At 42.9% G+C, this 24223-nt stretch overlaps 2 protein-coding genes across 2 annotated transcripts; one reads left to right on the top strand and one right to left on the bottom strand.

Moving 5' to 3' along the window:
* The first annotated feature begins 326 nt into the window (after window positions 1–326).
* CSGALNACT1 (chondroitin sulfate N-acetylgalactosaminyltransferase 1) lies at window positions 327–10295 on the top strand. Its single transcript, XM_008499591.2, has 8 exons — window positions 327–354; window positions 1408–2330; window positions 5967–6183; window positions 7308–7409; window positions 8187–8365; window positions 8521–8615; window positions 9260–9341; window positions 9697–10295. Exons 2-8 carry the CDS (start codon window positions 1697–1699, stop codon window positions 9978–9980), a joined length of 1593 nt encoding a protein of 530 aa, XP_008497813.1. The 5' UTR covers window positions 327–354; window positions 1408–1696; the 3' UTR covers window positions 9981–10295.
* A 4582-nt stretch (window positions 10296–14877) lies between these two features.
* SH2D4A (SH2 domain containing 4A) lies at window positions 14878–23914 on the bottom strand. Its single transcript, XM_008499592.2, has 9 exons — window positions 23114–23914; window positions 22204–22363; window positions 21520–21682; window positions 19487–19552; window positions 19010–19148; window positions 17536–17752; window positions 17021–17151; window positions 16020–16240; window positions 14878–15330 (listed from the first exon to the last, which is right to left on the bottom strand). The coding sequence occupies exons 1-9, from the start codon at window positions 23286–23288 to the stop codon at window positions 15238–15240; spliced, it is 1365 nt and encodes a 454-aa protein (XP_008497814.2). The 5' UTR covers window positions 23289–23914; the 3' UTR covers window positions 14878–15237.
* Between the last annotated feature and the right edge of the window lie 309 nt (window positions 23915–24223).

Below are 24223 nucleotides of genomic sequence, written 5' to 3'. Positions count from 1 at the left end.
CTACCTCCTTGCAGTCTTTTAGCCAGATCTGTTGTAGAGCTAGAAATGCCCAGATTAATTTTCCCTTGCTTTGACAAGTTCCTTTACATTGCAGGAGGCCAGCTTTTATAGTACCTCCATAGGAAGCTTCTCCACTGCAGCCTTTCACCACACAGGAGACAGACTGAAGATGTAGGCAGCTGAAAAATGTGAAAGCAATGAAGAGGTGTTCTGAGGTTGACAGAGCTTTTTATAGTATCCATGTTTTCTGGGAAGGGCAGAAGAAGGGAGATAAACAGGGGATGATTGGGGCAAGCTGAGAAGTAACTGTAGCAGACCAAGATGATCACCCAAAAAGAAGATCACTGCAAAAAGGTAAGGGTGCCAACCTCATCTTGTCCTTTTGCTTCTGGTGCTTGAGTATTTTCTTTAACATCAGCAATTCTTCCTTTGAAAATGCTGACATTTTCTGGAGACTCCTATAAGTACTATAATAACCATTAAGCATTATTTTGAGAAAAAATATATTAGTATTTTTATAGCTTCCTCTAACCCCCTCGATTCCTACTCTAAATGTCAAGTTTTTTTTCCCAGAGCTCTGCATTTATAATAGTTCAAAGCTCATAAAAATCTCTGTGTAACTGCTGTATATAGAGTAATAGTTAATCAAGACACAGGGAGGGAAGTCATAGCAATTGATAAAAAGTCCTGCAGAAGACTTTGGCAGCTCAAGACTAGAAATAACTGAAAACAACTCTGAAACTCCTATTCTTAAATAAACTGTTTTTACTTAAGAGTCTGCCAGCAAAGACAGATATGATATGACTATGATGTTTGACTTTATTGTCAAAAGCAGTGCCATAACATCATGCATGCATCCAAGGGAAGAGTGTCAAGGGATTAATTTGTATTTAAGTCTAATAATGCAGCATAACAGTGTGATCTAGGATGTTACTCAGCCTAAGTCTATTACTACTGTCAGCTGAGTTAAATGATGAACTTCTGTGCAACAGAGTGGATTTGGGCCAAAACTGAGGGATTTTGAAAACCCCACTGGTTATGCTCTCAGCACAGTTGTTTTAATGCATTTTACAGCTAGATCGATATTAATGTTGGGTCATGTAATCTTTCTTTCCTGTTTTTAAGTATACTTGAGGAAGTCTTACTAAAAATGATAATGCTCACAGTTTCAACTTCTTTTTCAAAGAAAACCTTCTTTTTCACACCAAAACAAAATAATAAAAAAAAAAAACTAAATGAAATTAAATGAAACTAAACGAAATGAAACTAAACTAAGCTAAACTAAACTAAAAACATAATCCAGCTTTCCCTAAGCATGTTGGCATCTTTGGCTGATTCTCAGTGGTCTGGACTGAGTGACCAGGTTTTGATGAGTCTAAATGTCTGTCCCTGTCACTTGTCTTTCAGGCTGTCAGGCTCCACCAGCCACCAGCTGACCACACTGCAGCAGTGCAGATGTTGCCATGAGGATCAGGAGGGCTCCTGCCAGCTTTGCAGCCTGGATTTTGGTCCTGCTGGGTAAACGCCACAGAGAGCCCAATCCAGAGGCAGTTCCCATGTTTTAAGAGAGCTGAGGAGCCAGTTCCTGCACATACATGCATTTGTGTAAGAGTACTCCAAGTCCAGGGGCCTCTGTGGCACTGCATGGATGTAAGAACTTTTGCATGTGTGGGGTTAGACCCTGTTTTTTTGAGAGATGATGCTCCGAAGAGGATTTATTCTATTTCTCCCTCGACTTGTTGGCTTGCTAGTGGTGGCCTGTTGCTCAGTGTCTATTGTTTACATGTTGGCTTGTACACCCAAGGGGAACAACCAGCAGCTTGCCTTGCCCAGGGTGCACAGCCCAACTGCAAAGGAGGGTTATGAAGCCATTCTGCACCAGCGAGAGGAGCAACACCGCAATTACATCACCAGCTTGAAGAAAAAAATTGCCCAGCTGAAAGCTGAGCTCCAGGGTAGGAGCAAACAGCTTAAGAATGTGCAGGATCAGTACCCAGACCCTTTGGACATTCGTCTCGACCACAGTAACCCAGAGAAGGCCCAAGCTAACCTCCTGGCTTTCCTCCATTCCCAAATAAACAAGGCAGAGGTCCACAGTGGTGTTAAGCTCTCCACAGAGTATGCGGCTGTGCCCTTTGAGAGCTTTACCCTGCAGAAGGTGTACCAGCTGGAGACAGGGCTCACACGTCACCCAGAAGAGAAACCTGTAAGGAAGGATAAAAGAGATGAGTTGGTAGAGGTGATTGAGTTAGCTGTTGGGAGTTTGAACAATCCAGAGGGGGACAAGAATGCAAAACACCATGTATATACAGCCTCTGACTTCGTTGAAGGTTTGTATGCAGACAACAGATTGGAAGGTCCACATAGTGCTGGTCAGGGGGTCTGGTGTGACTGCATTGGTGAGAGGAATAGTTATCTCACAGCACATATATCTGGGATGGTGTTAGTGCTATGACCCAGCAATGCTGTCCCAGGCACAGCTGCAGAACTGCAACTTTTGGAGACTGGGACTTTGTGACAACAGAGTCTGCCAGTCTCTTGTAGTCACCACCAAAGTGTGTTCACAGCTCTCTAGTCACATGCTTGGCAAGTTAATGCCAAGCCTTGCTGGCTTTCATATACCATGGTAAAATAATCCAAAGAGAGAGAGTTCTTGGAGCTCAAGAAACTGGAGCTTTGCATGAGCTCAATCTGAGTTAAAGAAACCTTCCTTCTGTCCTTCCCTGCAGGGCAGGCCCTTGCCTCTGTAGCTGCAAGGTAATAAATTCTCATCTTTACCCCACAGTGCCAGCCTGTTTGTTTGTGATGCAGGAATCCATGCATTAGGGCAATAAACACAGAGCTGACTTGGCAGAAGGTTTCCATGCAGAGCTCTTTTGGAAGTCTCTGTCATCTCTTGGCACTCTCTTCTTCCCCCATCCTCCAGTCTCCAATAACTGCAAAAACTGCCAGTCGAAGCACAAACAAATCCACTGCTCTGCATAACTTGAGCAGGAGAAGGGAGGATTGAGTTTTCTGTTCCAATTCACCATTTTAAGTAAGGTTTGGACTCAGAACTTGTTTTGGAGAGTGTTCTGCAGGTGCCTACACAACAAGTTAGTAACAGGCTGGGTTCCAGGGAAGCTTCTGGCAGCTTTGTACCAATCCAGCAACACAGCAACCAATGAGTAGCACTCAAACCAGATGTTTTCATTTTCTGAAACTGCTCAGGGTAGCTGGATCTTTGGACCAGGTATGTACTGAAAGTAATGCCTCTTAGCCCTGTAAGCTTTCTAAATTCCATCTGCTTTAGCACACAAAACTTTATCTCATGTTAAAGGGGAGGCTGCTGCCCTTGTCTCAAGTTTTAGGAGGTGGAGGGGGGTGCTGAAATGAAAATCAGGGAATCAGAGTCAGAGAGAGGATTCCAAACCTGAACTGCTGCTCTTGATATGCGAGACTTGTGTCTCTGTCCCTGTGCTGGTCAGCAAAGCCTTTGAAACTGACTTAAAGTGTGTTGATGATTCCAGGTCTTTAGAGCATATAGAGTGGTGCAAGTTCATCTTGTTGGCTTGGGCCTCTCCTGTGGATTTTAATATTCTTGTGGGTCACATCTGGTACCTGCTATCACTTTTTCAAGGCTAAGCCATTGCTAACATGCCAGCACACAGGGTGGTAGTGTGGTGCAATAGTCATTTGGAGTCTGTATCTTGCCCTCTTTTCCATTTTGTACCTTTATTCTTGTCTGTGCAGAGGAAAATGTTTCTTCAGACCTCTCTTCCATTTGAGAAAAGTTTCATCTCTGTGGCTGGGATCTCTTAAAATAAGTGCTGCATTCTCTGCAGTTTCTAGGCAGAGCCACTTGTGCGTGGGGATTAGACTGTGACCCTAGTACCTTACAACTGAACTAAACTCCTTCTCAGCAGATTTGCTGTTATGTGAAACTGGGATAGAATTCTCAGACATTTCTCTGTCCAGGAGTGGTAGCTGACACATGGTGGAATTTTCCATTTTTTCTTATTCAAAACCAATAGAACCACACTTTCTCCCTGAGGTCCCAAACTTATCCATCTGGCTGCTGCTTTGCTCTGCTTCTCACTTTACAGAAGCACTTGGGCTCTTCAGCTGCTATAATACTCCTCTCCCCCCCTTATTCCTCCCACTTCTGTACTAAGCTCACTGGTTTTCTTCCATGAAGAGTTAGTAAGAAGCAACATGAAAAAGATGAGAAATTTCTGTGTATTACAGGCAGGCAAAGGACTGCTCTCTTTCCAATAGAAAGCCAGTTGATCAGTGGGAAGAATAACATTGCTGGTCATTAATTTATGTAGATGCCAACAAAGCTATGGAAGTCATTCATTTTCTCAAAGATTGAGATGATAATTTGGAGACTCTGACAAGCCTGTTTTGTTCCATAAATGAATGTAATCACTGTCTGGTGAAACTCTTTCCCAACAGCAACAGTTCCAGAAAATCCCTGGGTTGTTCCAGAAATGCCCTGCCATGGCACTGTCAAATGTGCTGTGTTGGGAATTTACCTGCCTGAAGCACGTGGCTGTCTAGTGCCTGGAACTTTAAATAAGGTCTCAGAGACACAGGAAGAAGTTGCTTTGCTTTCTCAAATTGACAGCTCCTGGTGCTAGGCTACCTGATACAGTTTTGCTGTGGAAGCTTATACAGAGGAAAGATGATCCGTCTTCAAAGAATAAAATGCTGTATTTTACTGCATGTGGGGTGAGAACACTACTATAATATTGAGTTAAAATGGGGACAGTAAATGCTGATAAATCCTAACAGCAGTTCCTACAACATCTAACAGAGTACAAGTAATGATTATGAGTCCAGGGAGTTATTCTATTTCAGAAAGACCTGAAACCTATGGAGGAACTAAGACTAAAAGTGCTACCAATTAAGCACCATTTTGATAAGGTTTGCTTGTTATCAGTTCCATGAAGCTTGTTTGCCTGCCCTGTTGAATAGAGATCAAATATTTCCCATTTCTTCAGAGAGCCCTGGGAATTGCTGTTTGAAAGTCTGGACACTCAGTGCTTTTCAGTCAACCCTTCAGACCAGGTCTTTTTTTTTTTTTTTCTTTAGATTTGTCCATTTCCTCCCTGCTACCCAAATCTCCTGTTCACTTTTTTACACTGGGTTTCTAAAGGCTTTGACTTTTCCCCCTGCCTCTGAAAGGAACTGTGGATATAATGGAACATAGCAGCTCTAATGGAAACAACAGATGATCAGTTTACCTGTTTTTAACACGTAGCCTTTCCAAGGATTTTGTTTCAGCAGCAAACTTTTCAGGACAAGACTTTCTGGATTACTTTTTTGAGAGTACTTTTTTTCTCCTCCTTGTAACTTCATCTCTGAGAATCGATGCTACTTGACACATCTTTCTAAATCACATAAAAATGAAGTAATGCCCTCAGAAATGGAAAAATCTTGTCAAAGGCAGGATGTTCTGCTGGGTGAGTCCCCAGGGTGACTTAAGACGTTCAGGCTCATTTCCAATATCCACTGCCTGACTTTGGGAAAATAACTTCATTCTCTGCTTCTAAAAAAGAAGATATTTAAAAAAGGAAAGAATATGCTTAAAAAGGGAAACAAATTATTTGTGTGTGCATCAAGAGTTACCATATTCAATTACATGCATTAAACCTGCATACAATTCTCTTCAAGGTAAAATATTAGGATTGTAAATTTTTTGATTAGCATTTTCTGCAAGGGAACCTTGCTGGCACCCAAGCTGCTTCTTTTTAGCTGTAGCAGAAGTCCTGAACAAGAACAAAACTGCAGAATTAGAAGAAGCCTGTAGTGTATAGCACTAAGACAGCCTCCTCCCAACAATGGTAGATTGTATATTTGTTTAAAAATAAACATCTTATCCTTCTGCTGTATTTCATCCTAGGTGTAACACATGAAGACTGCATTCTTTTTTTTTTTTCCCCAGGAACCCCATGTCCTCTCTTTTATTTTTTTTCACACAGGGATCTACCGCACAGAAAAAGACAAAGGCACATTGTATGAGCTGACTTTCAAAGGAGACACAAAACATCAGTTCAAGAAGATTGTTTTATTCCGGCCATTTGGTCCTGTGATGGAAGTGAAAAATGAAAATGTCAACATGGCTGACACCCTTATTAATGTCATTGTGCCACTGGCCAAGAGAGCCAGCAAATTTCGGCAGTTCATGCAGAATTTCAGGTGGGTTTCTACTCCAGTAATGCCTTTGCTTTTTCTTGGAAAGCCGGATGCTCCTTTTACATAACATTTGACTGTGCCACTGAGAAGTCTCTTTGGAAATTAAAGAGACTGAAAGGCATTTGGCTGCTTAAGGAATTGTGATTAGCAGTAAAAGGAATTATATTCCAGTCATCAGGGGTTTGATTAGCATGTACCTGGTTTATGGGTCTCAATATGTCATTGGAGCACACACAGCTCTGGCAACATGAGATTTTCATGCCATTAGTTGCAAAGGAACTTCTGTAAGGCAAAAAGGAATTAGTGCTCTTGGACACTTTGTTAGGCTCTATTAAAGATGAAGGTAATAGGAGGAAATGTTTTGGGATAGTTACTTTTAAGCTTCTTATTTTTTTAAACATAGAAATGAAGTTTGGAGGGATATCTGTCCAGAAAGGACTGTGTGAGCAACAGATACTGATTCTTACAATGATACTTGTTTTGCCTAATTACAGCCATCTAAAAATAGGCTCCTTGTCTAAATCAGCCATCTGATGGATGCTTGTTTTAGGATGGAAGAAATCACCCTCTGCTCATGCTGATCTCTCTATTGATAGATGAACTCTTGCTGACTAAACTTCATGCATGTGAAGCATGATGTCTACCATTTGTTCAGATTGGTCCCACCTTTAGGCTAATGGATTGATCTAAAATTGAGGGATTCACTAAAATTAGATTTTAGTGAATGTTTCCTAACAAAATGCCAAAGATCTGTACTTTGGAATATCTCTTACAAAAAAAAAATCAAGGTTAAGAGGTAGAGTACATATAGCTTTTTTTAAATCCCCCTTCTCATATTGTCCTAAGTGCTAGAGCTATTAACTACCTGGGGCTGGGTGGCCTATTTTAAGTGTCCTACTATTAATATACAAACACTCCTTAAAGAATTTTTTTCCTAATCTGCCTGACAGTCTTTCATCTCATCTGACAGAGGTGGTGAGCCCCTTTATCAGGACAGGGATCTCTGTCAGTGCCCTCAGGAAAGCCTTGCTGAGTTGACCCTATTCTGCCCTTCCCTGGTGGGTGTAGGTTATTGAAGAAAAATAACTTCTGGGGCACAAAGACACAAATCTGTCTCTGTTCTCTAGGGAAATGGGCATCCAGCAGGATGGGAGAATTCACCTTACTGTAGTCTACTTTGGAAAAGAACAAATGAATGAAGTTAAATCAATACTTGAAAATACTTCCAAGTAAGTACCTAAATATCTGAGGTGTGCTATTCATATATGGTGATCAGACCATGGACTGGAGACTAGACAGCTGCCCAAACTCATAATTGCACCAAGAAGTTCTAAAAATGCTTTCTTCCCTTTGTATCAGGTAAAAACATTATTACCCTGACAGTCCCAAATCTTTGGTTTTGTAATGTTGGTTTTTAGAACCACAGAACAGATTTTACTGAATTTATCTCAGTGCAGCTCTCCTTTTTTTTTTTTTTAATTTTCTTTCCACACTGTTAAATTCATTAATGCTTTTGAAAGTGGCTCTAACTGTTAGGACTGAAGTCTGACTTCCAGTGGCAGATGCAGACATTTTCACTAGGAATGAAGTGCTTTTGGCCAGGCCTGGTCTGTGTTTACTCCATAGCTGTATTTATCAAGATTATGTGGCAGTATAACCTTTTGTTATCATCTCCATATGGTAAGAAGACCCTTATATAGATACAATAATATGGCCACAGGTATTTTATATTTGTTTCCTAAATATATTTTTGCCCACCTAAGCCTTGTTGGGATTTTTCTGAATGCCTGTGATAGGAATGCCAGTATAGGAGTACACAGATCAAGTGCTGAATGCTGAAATACTGGAAATCTCCTCAAGACTCAAACAGGATATTTCTTCCCTCAAACTGCTCTCAGAACTGTGATACTACAAATTTCTACATGAATTGTTTCATATTGGGCTCACACCATTTGTATTAGGAGCTGGAAGACAAGGCAGGTTGCTAAGTATTTTCCTTCTCCTAGGTCAGCCAACTTCAAGAACTTTACCTTCATCCAGTTGAATGAAGAATTTTCCAGGGGCAAAGGGTTAGATGTCGGTGCTCGGTTTTGGAAAGGAAACAATGTTGTTCTCTTCTTCTGTGATGTGGACATCTACTTCACAGCTGAATTCCTGAACTCCTGTAGATTGAACACGCAGCCAGGTACTGCTGCTCATGAAATATATTGCCTTTGAACAGATTTTTACCTATTGTATAACAGCCTTCACCAGAATATTCTTGCTTTTGAATTGGTAATGAAGCTGCTGTAAAGAATTCTTAAAATTTAGAGAACTAATTAAGGCATATGCCATTTCCAGGGAAAAAGGTGTTTTATCCTGTTCTCTTCAGCCAGTATAACCCCAGTATAATTTATGGCCACCACGATTCCATCCCCTCTTTAGAACAGCAGCTGGTAAGTACATCCTTCTCTGAATATCTGCTTTTATTTGGACAAAGCAATTTTTTAAGGTGCATGTGCTCTTGGGTAGCATTTCCATATTCCTTGTGCACAGTGACTACCACCTGAGTCAGTGGAAATTATTCCCCTACTTACTTGGAACAGTTCTAGTGGCTTTTCCCAGCCCGAAGTTCATGAGCAGAGGGTATGTTTCTGAAGTGGGTGCCATGTTGTATCAGAGCCAAATGAGATGCTAAGAGTTACCCCTTCTGCTTTTAACCTGGCATTAACATAACAGCCTAATTTACCTCACCTGCTTATCTTTAATGTGAGAGCACAGCATTCTTTTAAAAACCATTGCCATAAGGCATACAATTAAAACATGTAATTAAACCCAGGTGACTCTCTTTGATGAGGAGGAAGCTGGTGTGAGGAGGAAGCAGGGCCATTACAGATCAGGGGGTTTATCCCTGATAGCTGATGACACAGCTGATTTTTTGGGGAGGGGGAGATGAAATGAGCATCTGCAAAAACTAGTTTGGGATCAGCTATGGATTTGCATTGGGAAAAATAAAAGGGCACCACACTCAGGGGTTTTGCTGCTGTTTACACTGAAAGAATTTCTGCTCCCATATAAATACTCCTCTTCCTTCGTGCAGATTATTAAAAAAGAAACTGGGTTTTGGAGAGACTTTGGTTTTGGGATGACTTGTCAGTACAGATCTGATTTTATCAACATAGGTAAGAAAAATACTCTCCATCATGTCTGCTTTTTTACTGAAACATAAAAAGTTGTGATGAGCTTCCCTTTCCTTGGCCTTGTCTAGGAATCTAGTTTGCAGCAGTGCTCTGGCTAGATGTTCATGCTGTTCTGAGGTACCAGAGAGATTACCAAAATCTAAGCTGAGCACAAATAATGCAATTTTGTCAGATATTGAAAGGCTGGAAACTCAGAAACTCAGACACTTTGACGTTGACACGGAGTGTGTCTGTTTTAGAGGGCTGACCAGAGCCAGAGAACAACTGCAGTGGCATGAATAGCTTTGAGTCTGCTAGTGTGTGTTTCTAGTTTTGGTTTGGGTTTTGTTTCTGTCAGGTGGCTTTGATCTGGAGATTAAAGGCTGGGGTGGTGAAGATGTGCACCTCTACCGCAAATACCTTCACAGCAACCTCATCGTGATCCGGACGCCTGTCAGAGGGCTCTTCCACCTGTGGCATGAAAAGCAGTGTCCTGATGAGCTGACCCCAGAACAGTACAAAATGTGCATGCAGTCCAAAGCCATGAATGAAGCTTCTCATGGCCAGCTTGGGATGCTTGTTTTCAAGCAAGAGATTGAAGCACACCTGCACAAACAGAAACTGAGCAGCAAGAAGACATGAAGCCAAAAAAAAGGGAGGCAAAAAGCCTCTGAACTGGGCTGTAGGGTGTTTTGGGTAAGAGTTGTTAACAAGGAAAGACCTGATGAGACTGAAAGAGATTCCAGCAGAATGGCAGCAAAAGATAAGGGGAAGTGCTTGTCCTCCCTTCTGTTGTTTGTTTCTTTCTTTCTTTCTTAATAAGACTTTCAAGTACTCCATTAGCCTGCCTGTTCAGCACTTGCTTTTGAGGGTACTTGAACACTTGATGAGATTCCAGATCATGGAGACAATGAACATAAATGCCAATGTGTTACTTGCAGTAACAAATGGATGTGCTCTTCCAGTGAAATGTTTGTAAGATGTGTACAGTTATTTAATGGACTGACCCTTTTGTGGGCCAATAACATGCTATTTTCTACATCTAACCTGACCTGTCTAAAAGGGCTATTTTTTAATAAGTACAGAGCTCCTGCTCTGAGAAGGACTTCTGATTGTTAACAATGGGTAAGCTGGAGTGGTCAGAAGTTTTTTTCCCTTAAGGGGCTGGGGCAGGGAGACAGCAGCAGTGCACTAACAGGGTTTGTTCAATTCAGAGACAAAGGCTTCTCAAAAAGTGCTTTCTAAAATTCAGAGAGACCTACCAGTCAAGTGTGATGTTTCAAAACCACTGGAGGGTAGTGTTTGTTCTCTTTTGTGGACAGTGAGCATAAAGCAATGAGCCATGTCTGTATCACATGAATCAGGTGGTGTATTTCTGCTTTAGAACACTCTAAGTATCTCAAGATATATTTTTAAATGGAGTTGGTTTTGCTTGGAAATTATTTTGTCACACTTCAGGTTTTCCACTTTTAGCCTTACCAGGAGACTGTAGAGCCTTCCAACACTTGGAAAACTCTCTGCAGATTTGTGTTTCTGGTGGATGGTAACTGAGTTCAGATAGCAAAGTATTTTTTTCTACACAGCCTGAGTGCTGGAAAGAAAAAGCTTTTCCATGCTGAAGAAAAAGAGGTACCTATCAACCTGCAGTACTGATTTAATAGGAGGCTTTAAACTCTGAATGTCAGCTACCAAAATTGATGAATATTTTATGATTTTATACCAAAGTGTTCCTTCAAAACCAAATCTAGAATCTTGCCTAGAGTATAACAAAATATTTTGTAATTAACAAAATAAATTTTTGTGATGGATTAATGCACCCTGGAAATTCTCTTATGATAACTATACATGCATCCTAAAATTAGTCTCCTTCTTAATAGACTTATTTGCATTTGCCTAAAACTGTTGAAAGCACAAGTTACTGCTCTTATAAAGCATATAACTGCTATTTATAATCTTAATATACACTAGCTAACAAAAGCTGCATGGGTATATAAATCCTATTTGCTTACCTGAATGCTGTTTCTCTTTGTATTGCTGCTTCAGATTAATTCAAGGCAGTCTGAAACCAGGTTCTAATTTGGTTTTTGGCCTGCAAATGCTGGGGGAAGAAATACACAAGAGAATACTGAATAAAGCACAATTTATCATGCCACCATGTGGTAAGAATGGCTCTTAGAACCCTCTTTTTAAAGCACTGTATGCAGAGAGAGCACTGTATGCAGACCAGGCTACTTGTAAGTACCTTTTCCCTTAACACCTTTTGCATGTGTTTGTCTTTTGTTGGATGCAAATGATCTGTATTTTACTTTCCTTGCAAATCACCTGATGTCTAAAACCACTGCAAAAGTACAAACATTATGGAAATTCAGTATGCTTAAAAAAAAAACCCAACCCCCAAATACATCACTTACCACAAAAACTTCAGCAATAAGTGCATCCTCCAATGAGCTTTTTTGTTCCCAGAACACATAATAAATTTTTTTATAAAGTGCTTCATTTTCATGGAGTAACTTTACAAATATGGAGGAGACAGGCAAGGCTTGGCCAATGCATAAGACAATTATAGTAACTGAGTTGCTCCCAGGAGGCAGTTCTTCCTACTGTCTCACTTAACCTGAATTTAAAACATGGTTATGCATATTATGGAAGTTTCACAGTCATTACTCAAGCCTACTCTAACTATTTGTGTGATGGTTTTTCCATTATCTTCCCTTAGATTTTCCTAAACCCTCAGCAACCTAATGTGACTTCGAGGTTGGCCAGACTTGTAGGGCAGGGCTAGACCAGATGATCTCTGGAGGTCCCTTGAAGTCTATATTAGTCTCTAATTCTAAGCACTGGGCACCTGTAAATTCAACACTTTGTTACTCTAGCTACCTCAGCAAGCATGTCAGCCCTGACAGAGTTTTTAAATAGTGCCTTTGTGGTTCTCTTGCACACTCTTTTCCACAGAAATGCTGTTCCTCCTGCCAGGAATTGTACTGTCTATACAGTTCCTGTTTCTTGGCTGCAGAAGAAAGTTTGGCAAGAGGTGAGACTCAAGCAAAGATAGAGGATACCAGCCCAAAGTCACTGGTCACCTCAGTGACATGCAGGAGTAACAGCAGAAGTCTGGCAGGGCTGTCTTAAAAGTTGGAGACTGCACTGATGGGGGAGGTGAAGAACAACATAAGAAAGTGAAGCTGCTGTTAGCTGGGTTTCTGTGAGCCAAATGGAGCTGCACCAGATCTTCCAGACTAGTGAGGAAAAGGTGAAATCCAAACAGAGCAGCCAAGAGAACCAGAACTTTTGTCAGGCAGCTCTACACCTTCCTTGTCCCAGAAATAGCTTGTGATCTTTCTCCAAATGGCAAATTACTGGATCTTAACTGGGGAGGGAGTAGAGATCACCTTGTGTAGACAGAGAAGCCACATGGGGACTCCTTGCTTTAATTTTTGATGGCTGCTGCATGCTGTATATATATATACATGTATGTATATATAGCCATAGGTGCATGGGGTAAAATGAATTGCCTGATCTTTCCAGGTATTGTCATCTCCTCAGCAAGCAATTTTCAGCATGGCTGCTCTTGTAATCCTTGCACAGCATCCCTTAGAGATAATACAGAGAAGCTCCCCAAAACATGCCAGCACCCTTGATTCCTGACCTCTGCAAGTTGTCCTTCCTCCATAGACTTTGAAGGTAATAAATTTTCAGAGCAATAGGAGTTAGATCTTGCCATATGTTCTGGCAAGGGTGCTGCCTTTGCAGTCAGTGCTGGGATTTAAATGTGCAGGTATAAAATTCCATGTTTCTTCCCTCACAGCAGACAAGTGAAGCTGGGAGTCTTTTAAAAAACCTGAGGTATGATTATGAAACTAGAGAGCCAACATTTGCAAATAAGTAGTTATGATATAAAGATATGTGAAGCTACTTTTCACTGGTCAGCAGGTCAAACCCTGAGGAGTGCCACCTTAGAGCTAAAAGTGATCAAGTCCTGCAGTCGTGTTGTGTCTGTGCTAAACCAGCTGCTCCTTTTTCCTGCAAGTTAACACTCTGCCTCTCAAACTGCCTTTTTAAAAGAGACTTTGTCCCCTGTCTTTACCAGCCCATGTTTATTCAAAACATTTTGTGGTTTGTGTCCAGCAGGACAGCACCTATGGCATGTTCTTTACATGAGAACTGCTGCTAACTGGTCTCTAGAATCCCAGAATGACTTTTAATTTTAGCCATATATTTCAAAAGAAATAGTTTATGAAGTAGGGTAAAAGTAGGTGTTTAAAAAGTAGGTATTTAAAAGTAGGTATTTAAAAAGAGACTGGACGTGGCACTCAGTGCCATGGTCTAGCAACTGCAACGGTGGTTCAAGGGTTGGACTCGATGATCTCTGAGGTCCCTTCCAACCCAGCCAGTTCTGTGATAAGTGGGAGGGAGGGCTTTTTTTTTTTTCCCCTACAAATAATCTGGTGTCCCTTATGATTGTTGAAGGTTATGTTGAAAATGTCTCTTTGGCATGTGACAGGGTGCTTAAGTCATTTGCCCTGCCAGAGTGTTGTTACTTTCAGAATCTCACTTTACATTAAGGCTTTATCTCTAGCAAGTTAAACCTGCTGTAACTGGAGTACAAGTATCCCCTCTTTCCATGTCTGGAAACCTCCTATTAGCATAGTTTTAAGTTTTAAGACCAGGTGACTACAACAATTTCTTTTAGTCTGTATTCTGCAAAATGCAGATCAACCCAAGATGGAAAATTCTGACTGGTTCCTCAAGTCAGGCAGAGGAATTTGACAGAAAGAAGAGAATAGGTAAATTTCTGAAACAAGATTGACTCTTGTTCACTAATTGAGGACTATGTCTCTAAAAGTGTCTGCAGATTTGCACCACAGCCCTCAGATGTTCACTTCCTCACGTGCCACAGTGTGAGGGAATCTGGATGAGGATTAATTTGTTGCGTGGTTGTGTTGAGCTTCTCCCCCAGTATTTTAAATTAAGTGTTTTAAAAGCAGTGTAACAGGTATGTAAAGAGAACATTACAACAAAAGAACAAATTCTATGTTAAAGTTTACACCAGATGCATCTCAGTAATCTGGAAATGAATTGCAATAAATAGTTCAACATTAGAAAATAGCATTCTTTAATTCTTTGCTACTGGCAAACACTCTTACACAGACTGTACTAATACTGATATAGGTGCTGCTGCTTACATTTGTTTAGGCTCTGTGCAGGTAGTAGTCTTTCCTACAAATTCCTGTATCCCTTCTCCTTTCTCTTTCAAAAGGCCCCTGTGGGATTTAAATATAGGTTACATGAGTGAGGATCTGTATTCAGAGGCTAAAGGAATTTTAAAAATGCACAATTCATGAAAATCCCTCTTCACAGAGAACATCTTTCACTGAAAGGCACTGAGGGTTTGCTTTGGATGTTTGGCTTGAACATCCTCAATTCCAAGGGCACAGCATTTTACAAGATTAAGCTTTCCATTATGCAAATTACCACATCAAGACCAATTCACCTCCCAGGTTGGTTTGTGCCCTCAGGAAGGAATGACCTCATTCAGCTGTAGATCTTGATCTCTTTATCACATGGCACACAACCTTTCCTTCAAGAAAAAAGGCAGCTCAAATACAGAAGTCCCCCAGGAAATCTTCACACTGAAAATAGATGGCAGGCTCTGTTCAACTGATTACTCCACCACCTCTTTTACGCCACAGTGTAGGGTACTCCACTGTCCAGGTCCTTTGCAGCTTGCTGAGCTGATGCATCCTTTAAACTCAGTCAATACAACAAGCCCACAACACTGCTTATCCTCCCAGTGCTTTCTTGTGAAGTTTATAAAATAGAGGCACTTATGGCAACCATTGCAGGTAACATCAGCAGCTCTAGTTTGAAGTTGCATCTTTGGGAATACCAGCATGGGGGTTCACTCAAAGAGACAGAAATAATCTGCTTCTTGGTCCTCTTGTCCACACGGGTAAAGCAAAAGCTCCTTCCCCAAGGAAGTGATGGGTTCTTCCTGTTGATACAGGATATGATTAAACAACAGCTTTCAAACAGACCCTGCCTACCACAATATCATGAGGTGGACAGCAGTCTCCTTGCCTCTGTTACCACAGAATCACAGAATGTTTAGGTTGGAAGAGACCTCCAAGATCATCCAGTCCAACCTTTGACCAACACCATAATCCAGCTACTACACCATGTCCCTAAAGACCAGGTCCAAAGGCCTATGGTGTGGACTTGCTCATCACACTTTGGGATGGAGCCCTTGGGAAAGTCAGGGAAGGACCCTGGCAGACCTGCTTTGAGGTTATAAAGATACCTTGTTCTCTTTCATGCTGAAGGCAAGCAGGATTTTCTGCTTACCCAACTTGCCAGGACTGCACAGCCACAAAGAGAATCCAAAGCAAGAGAGGAGCCCTTGTGATTACGCTCTCACCTTTTCAGCATTTCTCCTAAAGGGTAAATAACTCGAGCCCTGTGTGCAGAGGTGTTCTGTGCATTCAAGGGGGAGAGAATCAGGTCTAAGATATTTGAGATGCCTCCTGAGATGTACTCATCAGGCTGGCATACCCACCTGGAACAGCACACAGGATGCCCAAGAGCAGCTGAAATTGGACCAAGTACCTGCTTTAGAACAACTGAACCCTTTCTTTTGAGGTGCCCTGAGGCAGTTAAACAATAAATGCATCTCTAGGTGTTCACCTTGTGATAGTCTACAAGGTCAGCCAGTGTTGAATGTTGCAGCTGGTCCACTCCAAGAAAGCTGTAGGAATCACTGGAGGCATCAATGAGGAAGTGTTTGCAGCCTTCCACAGAGCGATAGGAGAGCACATAGCCTTTCATTTTCTCACTGACTCGGACCAGAAAACTTCCTGGTGCTCTTTTATTCAGAAGATCCTCAGCTTTCTTAGAGGTTAGGATACCTGTCCAAAACCAAAGCACAAAAGTGAAGGGAAGAAAAGCAGGGCTGTATGGAACAGTTCTCACAAGAAATCTGCTTTGCTGTTCTAGAACCAGACCGTGGCACTTCATCCCTGGAATTGTTTTCTTGCCCAGTCACCCAGGGCTGTTACTGCTGGTGCTAACATGCCAGCTGTGCTTTATGTTAACTGTACCAGCCCTGACTGAATGTGAAAGATAAACATATAGGGCTCAAAAGGACAGTTTCTGTGTTCAGAGAGTGAGTGGCACTGCAGGTGTTACAGGTCGATTACAGGATAGCAGTGCTGTGGCCACAGACCCTGTCAGAGAGCCAGGCAAGTATTGAAAATCCAGTTACAAGAGCAGAACATTTTTTTTTTTTCTGAAGTGTCAGACTGAAGGGGTTTCCGAAGCAAAGTGGATTGATGAGAACATGCTGACCCATGAGAAATGGGACAGGAAGATGATGGATGATGAGCACATGTGGAGGGAAAATCACATGAGGCCAAGGATGAGTGGGATGAGGTGTGGCCAAATCCTTCTCACCCTAGTAGAAACTGTTAGCAGGGTGACTGTGCATCCAGGGATGGCAAAGGTACAGGGTATTTTGTAAGGTCTGGCCTCTGTTCTAACACATTAGCTTGCCTTTTGTCATCATGATAAAGGGATTTAAACTATGTTCATAGATCTTTAAAATGGATCCCCTTCTAAAAGCTCCCAGGCAGCAGCTTTGTTAACAAAACCAACTCAAATGGGTTGGGGCAGAAATACTCAGGGCTCACCATGGAACCAAGGTGCTATCGTGTCCGTGGTTTTCTGGTAGCCAGCTCGGAGAGGGAATTGCTCCTCTTTGAACCACTTGATGATGCTTTCTTTGGTGGAACTGGAGATTGTCCTCTGGATCCCCTCTTTCCTGTTAGAACATACCATGGTTTGTGCATCAAGCTCAAATGACAGATTTTGAGGACTTTGCCTTGTGTTCAGGATATTAGGAACAGCCTTAAACAGAAGGCTTACAGTAATGTAGCTGTCAGAAATATATCTTTTTCAGCAGACACCTGGAATAGAGCAGGTACACACTTCAGGCTTAGGATGCTCTACTAAATAAACCTGTTGCCCTCCAGGGGTGAACAAACAAACCTCAGCCACAACCTAGGTTGGAATAACCTGGGCTCTTTATGTTTCCCTGTGGGATGTCTCCTCCACAGGAGAAGGAGAGCTAAGCATTCCCATCTCAACCATCTCATGCAAGGCAGAAGAATCTCATCCCTTCTCCCCTCCACGAGTGTTTCCTTACCCAACCACTCTCCCGTTTGCCAACGGAGGAGGGAGAAGCTTAGGCTTGGGGGGAAGAGGTGGATATTGGAGTGGTCGCTGATCTCTTGCTGTGGCACCCTTGGAAATATCCTCCTGCTTTCCTCTGTGGATGCCCTGCAGTGAAAGCCTCCTGTAGTCATCCCTAGCTTGCTGTGCAAGGGACCTCCTCTTCTCATCTGCTGCCTTGGATTTCCGCACTGGAACAAAAAAGGAGTCCTAGAGGACTGAGCCAGCAGGCAAGTTTTAAACTTGCTGCCCTTTGGCCATATTCCCACTGGATGAGGTGGAAGAAGAATGCACTTCACAAGGTGAAAGCTGCACTCAACCATTTGCCACATGCCTCCTGTCCTTTGGGGTATCTACTGCTTAACAGGGCCCAGTTTTTATTGCTTTAAGAGGTTAAAAATAAGAGTTCTCTCTTGAGCACCAGGTCCCTTTGTACTTAGAGACTCCTTGGTTTTGTTTTGGGTGCTGATTCCTAGTTAAGACAGATTTCTACAGTCTTTCATATGAGACAGTAGGGTGGGAGGTTGTATGGAATTAAACCTGCTGAAATTACCCCTAATCGATCGTTTAAAGTATTGAAAGTGGTGAACATTTTTTTAAACACTTATGCTGAAACTGTTACGGAAATTGGAGAGCTTGTCTGGTTTGTTTGGGTTTTTTTCCCTGTAAATCTACCATAACTGTCTGGATCCAGCTCTTCCTGGAGTCTGTAGGAGTAACCAGCTCTCTGGTCTCTCACAGTTAGGCTTGTTCTTTACTTGCTTTTCAATCAAATTTTTTTTTTTAATCAGTAAGATAAATAAAACCCCTGGCCTGAAGTGGAAACAATTGGTAGTACACCATTGCCATCTATTGAGCAGCAGGGGAGCAACTGGGAAAATAAATAAAAAAAAAGCACCAGGTTCTCCTTCAGGAAGTGTTTGGCAGCAGTGATGGATGCTACTGCAAGTCTCATGCTGTCTGCAGTTTTCCTTCCTATCATTTGGATACGTTACAGCACGGCTCTGCTTAGGTGGGATCATGCTTGGATGACAGGGAAACCCTTTTCAGTTCATAAAATAGTTTGTTTTGGAAGAGACCTTAAAGATCACCTAATTCCCACTCCCCTGCCATGGGCAGGGACACTTAGGTCCTGTCACCCATTATCCTTGTCCTCAAGAGCAATGGATGCTGCAAAGTCCTACAAAAGGGCATTTTTGGTTTGTATCTGTTGCTTGTTTTAATGTAGTATTTGTAGGCAAAAATTTCCATTTCCCTGCCCAGCTGTAGCCTCAATGCTGTGTGGGCTCAGAAATACCCCTGATAATGCAGTGCTGTATTTCTTGGCAGTACTTGTCACCCACCAACCAATTATTCAATCCCAGTGTGGCAGGAGAAGGCTTGAGATGACCCCACAGAGCCCTAGTGTTTCACAAGCCCTGTAGGAAAAGGTCATCCTAAGATCTTACAGGATTCCTGCCATTCAGGCTCATTCTCATCCAATTTCTGCAGTGTCCTCTGGCTCTCTGAGCTGGGGTGGCTCTGTGGTGTTGCCCCCCGGGGGGCTGTAGTCTCTTCTCCTGAATTTCTCCTCTGTGCTTCCTTTGCCTGTGAAAGAAACATTATGTTTAGCATTATTTTTAAAAAATAGCTAGTTTTAACTCTGATTTTTAGCAGTCTTGAAAGACTGGGAGCTGCATTCTTTACTGTGAATCACTCTGACTTCAACCACATCCAGAGCCTCTGTCTTCACTGCAGCTGACATCTGCTTTGTGCCATCTCCAAATTACTAAACCATACATGAGGAACATGGCAACACTGGATAAAATTGGTCCAAGAAGTGAGGACATCCTTGGGTCAGACAGGTCTCTGAGGCTGACTGGGAATCTAGGAGAAGCTCTGGGCTCCTCCTCAGTGTGTTAGGAGCATCCTAGGCTGTCACTTACCTGTTGGAAGCCAGGCTTCCTCAAGTAGCAGTCTGCCAGCATCTGGTGAACATCCCTGGTTTTTCTCTGGGCAGAGGAAAAGAGCAATAAGAAATAAATGCAGAGACAGAAACATTGCTCTTTTTTTGAGTAATAGGTGTCTAATGCAGAAGCAACGATGTAGCATTTATGTTAACAAAATTTACCAGCCTTCTATGGCAAAAAACGATTTATTTTTTTTAAAAATCCCATTAGGCCTAATATGCCACAGGAGGAGAACTCAGGGGTGTCTGGATTGCTGTAAGCAAGCCCAAATTTGCTAAGCAATGCTCCCAAGTGCTGCCAGGGAGCAATCCCTTCCTTCTCTCTAAAGCAAGCCCGAGCAGAACCTGCCCTCCCTCCACACCTTTACCTGCCCTCCATACCTTTACCTCCCTCCATACCTTTACCTGCCCTCCACACCTTTACCTCCCTCCACACCTTTACCTGCCTCTGCTTGTTTGCTTGCTGTGGCTGAGGTGCTGCAAACCTCAGCTTGTCAGACTGACCCAGCTCGCTGCCTGCTTTATGTTTGTTCTGCCCAGCAAACCAGTCTGGCTACCTGGGCAGCATCTTGGAGACACTTGGACTTTGTGCAAACACCCACCCACCCACCTCCCCACTGAGTTCCCACAGCACAGGGAGTGTTAAGTTAACTGTACTGTGCTGCTTACCAAGGATACTTGGCTTGGGTTTAACTCCACAACCTACTTGGCTAATATTTAATATGAATTTGGCTTTCCAATTTCCCTCTCCTTGCCAGGAAAGGAGGAACCATACAGGTGTGGAGCAGTCTGTGTGCTTAAAACAGCCCCTGCAGCACACAAAGGACAGTGCAAGGAGCCCTCAGGTTAAAGGGAAATGGATCTCTGAGGAAGCACTTGAATGAGGGAGGTGAGAAAAAGTCCCTCTGCAAACCTAGAAAATGCAACAAGGGTCTGCAGTCTGGATCTCTCCTTCTAATAGCAAGAGCCCTAGAAACCAAGGGAAAATTACTGATAATATAACAACAGAAAATAAAACTAAAATATACAACACCCCCTCTACTTCCATGTGCAAGACAAGGTTTAGATATTTTTTTCCATGTGCAAGGCAAAGTTTAGATTATTTTCTTTTTGGTGGTGCCCTCTTTAATGTGGGGGTGGTGGCGGGGATTTTTTTTCCTTTCTTTCTTTTTTGTTCTTTTTTTTTTTTTTTTTTTTGTTACCTGTGACTAAAACTTCCTTTGAAAACAAAACTCACGTATTTGCTCAACTTTAGCAAACAGCTAACGCTAAGAAAAGCCCCCTGTGACTCAGAGGCTTTTGATAAAGGAGACCACAGGTCCAAATTCCCTTCAGTGTTTTGGTAACAGCAGAACAGGCACTTTGCCAAAACCCAACCTTCAGCTATTGTGCTTTTCATACCAAAATACAGCTGTGTAGTAAAAATATACAAATATACACTCATAGAAGTTAGTAGCAAAAGGCTGAATGAAAATTTTGCTGAGATTGGACTTCTCCCATTAAATTGGCACAGTGTTGTGTTCAACTTTAGTTGCATGGGTAGTTAATTAAACTCATCCTTTCCTCAATGGCTTTTTGTAGCAAGGTAAAGGGTAGAAATGTATTTATTGCTGGAGAAAAATATTTCTGTAATGAAATACAATAGGAAAGTGGACACTTTAGCTCCTGCATTTGGAGTTTTCCTATGCTGTCAAGTCCATAAGCTATTAACTGTTTTAGAAACCAGGAAAAAATAAAAGGGAAGAACTAGAATATGAATGTAAAAGGATGCTGGTAAAACTACCTTCATCTGTTTTTATACAAGCAGATTATTTGCTTGAGGGCTGTGGCCTTGCATGTACAGGTGCTGGGACAGTCTTGAGTTAAAAGCCCAACCATCCACAGAGGAGGAGGAGATAATACTGCAATAGTTTTTCTTCTGCTAATTTCTATTTACAGCAGGATTTGCTGCACTTCCTAGATCTCACAGCACATGTTTTTGATGAGTATGGAGAAAAGGGGCTGAACTACCTTTGTGACCTCCCAGCTTTTCCCTGTTGTAGCAGCAGCAGCACTTTTTCTCCCATCTTTCTTCTCTTCCTCCACAGTGCTTTTTTTGTTCCCAAGAAGATCTGTTTCACCCAGGACTCCTGGCTGGGGATGCAGAGACTGTGCTACAGAAGAGTCAGTCTCACTGAAATGCAAGAGAGAGAGAGGACTTATGAACCCTAGGGAATGACTCTCAGCTCTCTGAGCAACTTGCAAGGGAGCTGCTTGTGAGCAGTGCTGTGGTGAAGTAACATTCATGCAGGCAGCTCTCATATCTCCAGATCAGGTAGGCAGAATAATTAAATTAATGACTTGTGGTGAGTAACTGTCTTCCTGCTGTACCCGGGCAGCTGTGGGTGAATCACTGCAACCCAAACTCCTCACCTGCTGTAACAACAGAATTAGCATTTCCTGTGCTCTGCAGAGGGTTCTGCACAGGAGCCATTTCACGGGAGGTTCATCAGCAAGTGCAAGCCTCAGGCTGGAGCTGCTCTCTGCCAGCATTGTGCATACTCACAGGAAGCCAACCTTTTCCCCTTGTGCCTGCAAGCTGAGTGTGACAGTGCTAAACACAGCCCCTCCAGAGCAGAATCCATCCTCTGGACCCTTGGGAATGCCTCCTCCTACATCACTGCCCAGTGAATCCTCCATCTGGAAGGTGCTTACCTGCCCTCCTTGCCTTGCTCTCCTGCTAACCTCTTTGCCCTTTGTGCCTGGATCTCTTCACAGATGGCTGCATATGATTTGTCTGAAGGATGCTCACCCATCACCCAGACCCAGACATCGTTGTCAGCGCCGAGCTTCCATGTCACCGACTTCCCATTGACTGGAAAAGAAGTAACTCTTTAGCAACATTTGTTGACTCAGCAGCCCCTTATAAGGGCCTGTATCCTGCCTACCCTGCCCTTCCAAAAGCAGCTCTATGCAGGGAAAGCTCTGCTGGGATGCAGCATGCACCTTCCATTTAATTTCTCAGTCCTGATGCCAGGTCATTGAAGAAGGCATTTCTGAGTCTAGGGGCAAGGGATGGGATTCACCACTGCTTCCTTTCTTGCTTTAATTCTTTGCCACTGCCCTCCCCAAACTGTGTGAGGGGGAATCACCTGCAAACAGAGCACATGGGGGAGAGCTGGGAGAAGAATCCTATCTTCCTAGCAGCTGGAATGCTGTGTAATCCTTGCAAGGGGACATCAGGTCTAAAGATACAGTGAGAACCTCCTGCCACAAGATAAATGTTCAAGTTCATGATTGTTTTATAGACAGATTCAGAGACCCCATTTAGTGGCAAACTGAATGAAATGCATCACCTGGGGGCAAGTAAGCTCTGTCTTCCCAGCTGGGGGAATTCAGCAATTTGATCAAGTACAGAGAGCCTGGGCCAGAGATGAAAAGTCCTGCCTGACTGGCTAAAACTGCCCCTTCACAAGTCAGCTTAGTAACAGTTTGGAAATACAATTAAGGTATGTCCCAGGGAGGAGGAATTAGTCTAAGGAGACATTACCTCCTATTTCTAGGAAGCAGTTGACTTGGCCAGATATGTGGTAGAGGGTGAAATGTCCAGCTGGCAGGGACTTACCTTTTTTTGGCAATGGCCTCTTTGCTGGAGCTTTGTCGGCAGCAGCTTCTCTTTCCTTCCACTGTCTTATCTGTTCCTGCCTCATCTTGAAGAAAAGGATCTGCTTCTGCTCCTCACTGAGTTCTGCCAGCAGGTCAGGATCGATGTACATGTCTGATAGTATCTGTTTCAGCATGGCTGCAGGTTTCAGATACACAGGTTTGTGGCAATGATCTCCAGGGATCAGATCCTCTTCCTGGCTCTGACAAGAAGGAGTCCCTCCCCGCCTCAGCCTGGGGCAGGAATGCAGGCGTGCCAGAGTAATTATGCTGCTGTCTTTTTCTTTTTTTTTCTTTTTTTAGCCCAGACTTCCTGCACAGACCAAAAACCTAAGTAGTTTTAAAACTTCCTTTTAAGGTCCCTTGAACCAATAGGTGAGCTCAGCTCCCACGCGGCCCTCTCCTCTGCAGGGAGAGATGGTCAGGAGTGCTGGAGTGGGAGGTTGTGTTGATAAATCCAGCTGATAGTATATCAAAAGAGAGAGGGCTGCCTGTTACAGTCATCAGAGGTGGCTTGGCTGTAGCCAAGCAAACATTCCTGCTGGGCAGGGAGTCAATGAACCCGTGGCTAGACAGCTCCTCCTCCTTCCAGAGGAAAACTTAGATGATCAAAAGCCAAGCCTGCCCTATTTTACCAAAGATGGGGAAGGCTTTGGGCTCTGCTTTTGAGGTGACTGTGAATATTGGGGTGCTTCTGCCCATCAAAGGCAGCCTCATGACAAGTCAAAGGAGCAGAAGTAGCTCAGCTGGTTTGAGGGAAGACAGCTTTGATGGTCAGCAGCTGAGGAGCTGAGGCAGCTCCCAGTCTGACACATCTTGCTGAGGTGATGAGCCTGGCATGGGACAACATCCCTGTCTGACAGGATGAAGCACACGGGGAGAAGGAGCACCCCCATTCCTGCTCAGGATGCTGGATTGTGTCTGATGCATACTGGCAAGGTACAAACACCCACACAGCTCTGCTTTGTGCCCATGGATTTACATTTACAGCAGGAGTTTCACTGAAAAACTGGGAGCGCTCCCATCACATGGGAAAACAGAAATGTGGACTGGATACCTTGAAACCAGCTCT

This window comes from Calypte anna, chromosome 4A (assembly GCF_003957555.1).
Source record: "Calypte anna isolate BGI_N300 chromosome 4A, bCalAnn1_v1.p, whole genome shotgun sequence".
In the NCBI taxonomy this organism is placed as follows: Eukaryota; Metazoa; Chordata; class Aves; order Apodiformes; family Trochilidae; genus Calypte; species Calypte anna.
This window is presented reverse-complemented; position numbering and strand designations above follow the sequence as displayed.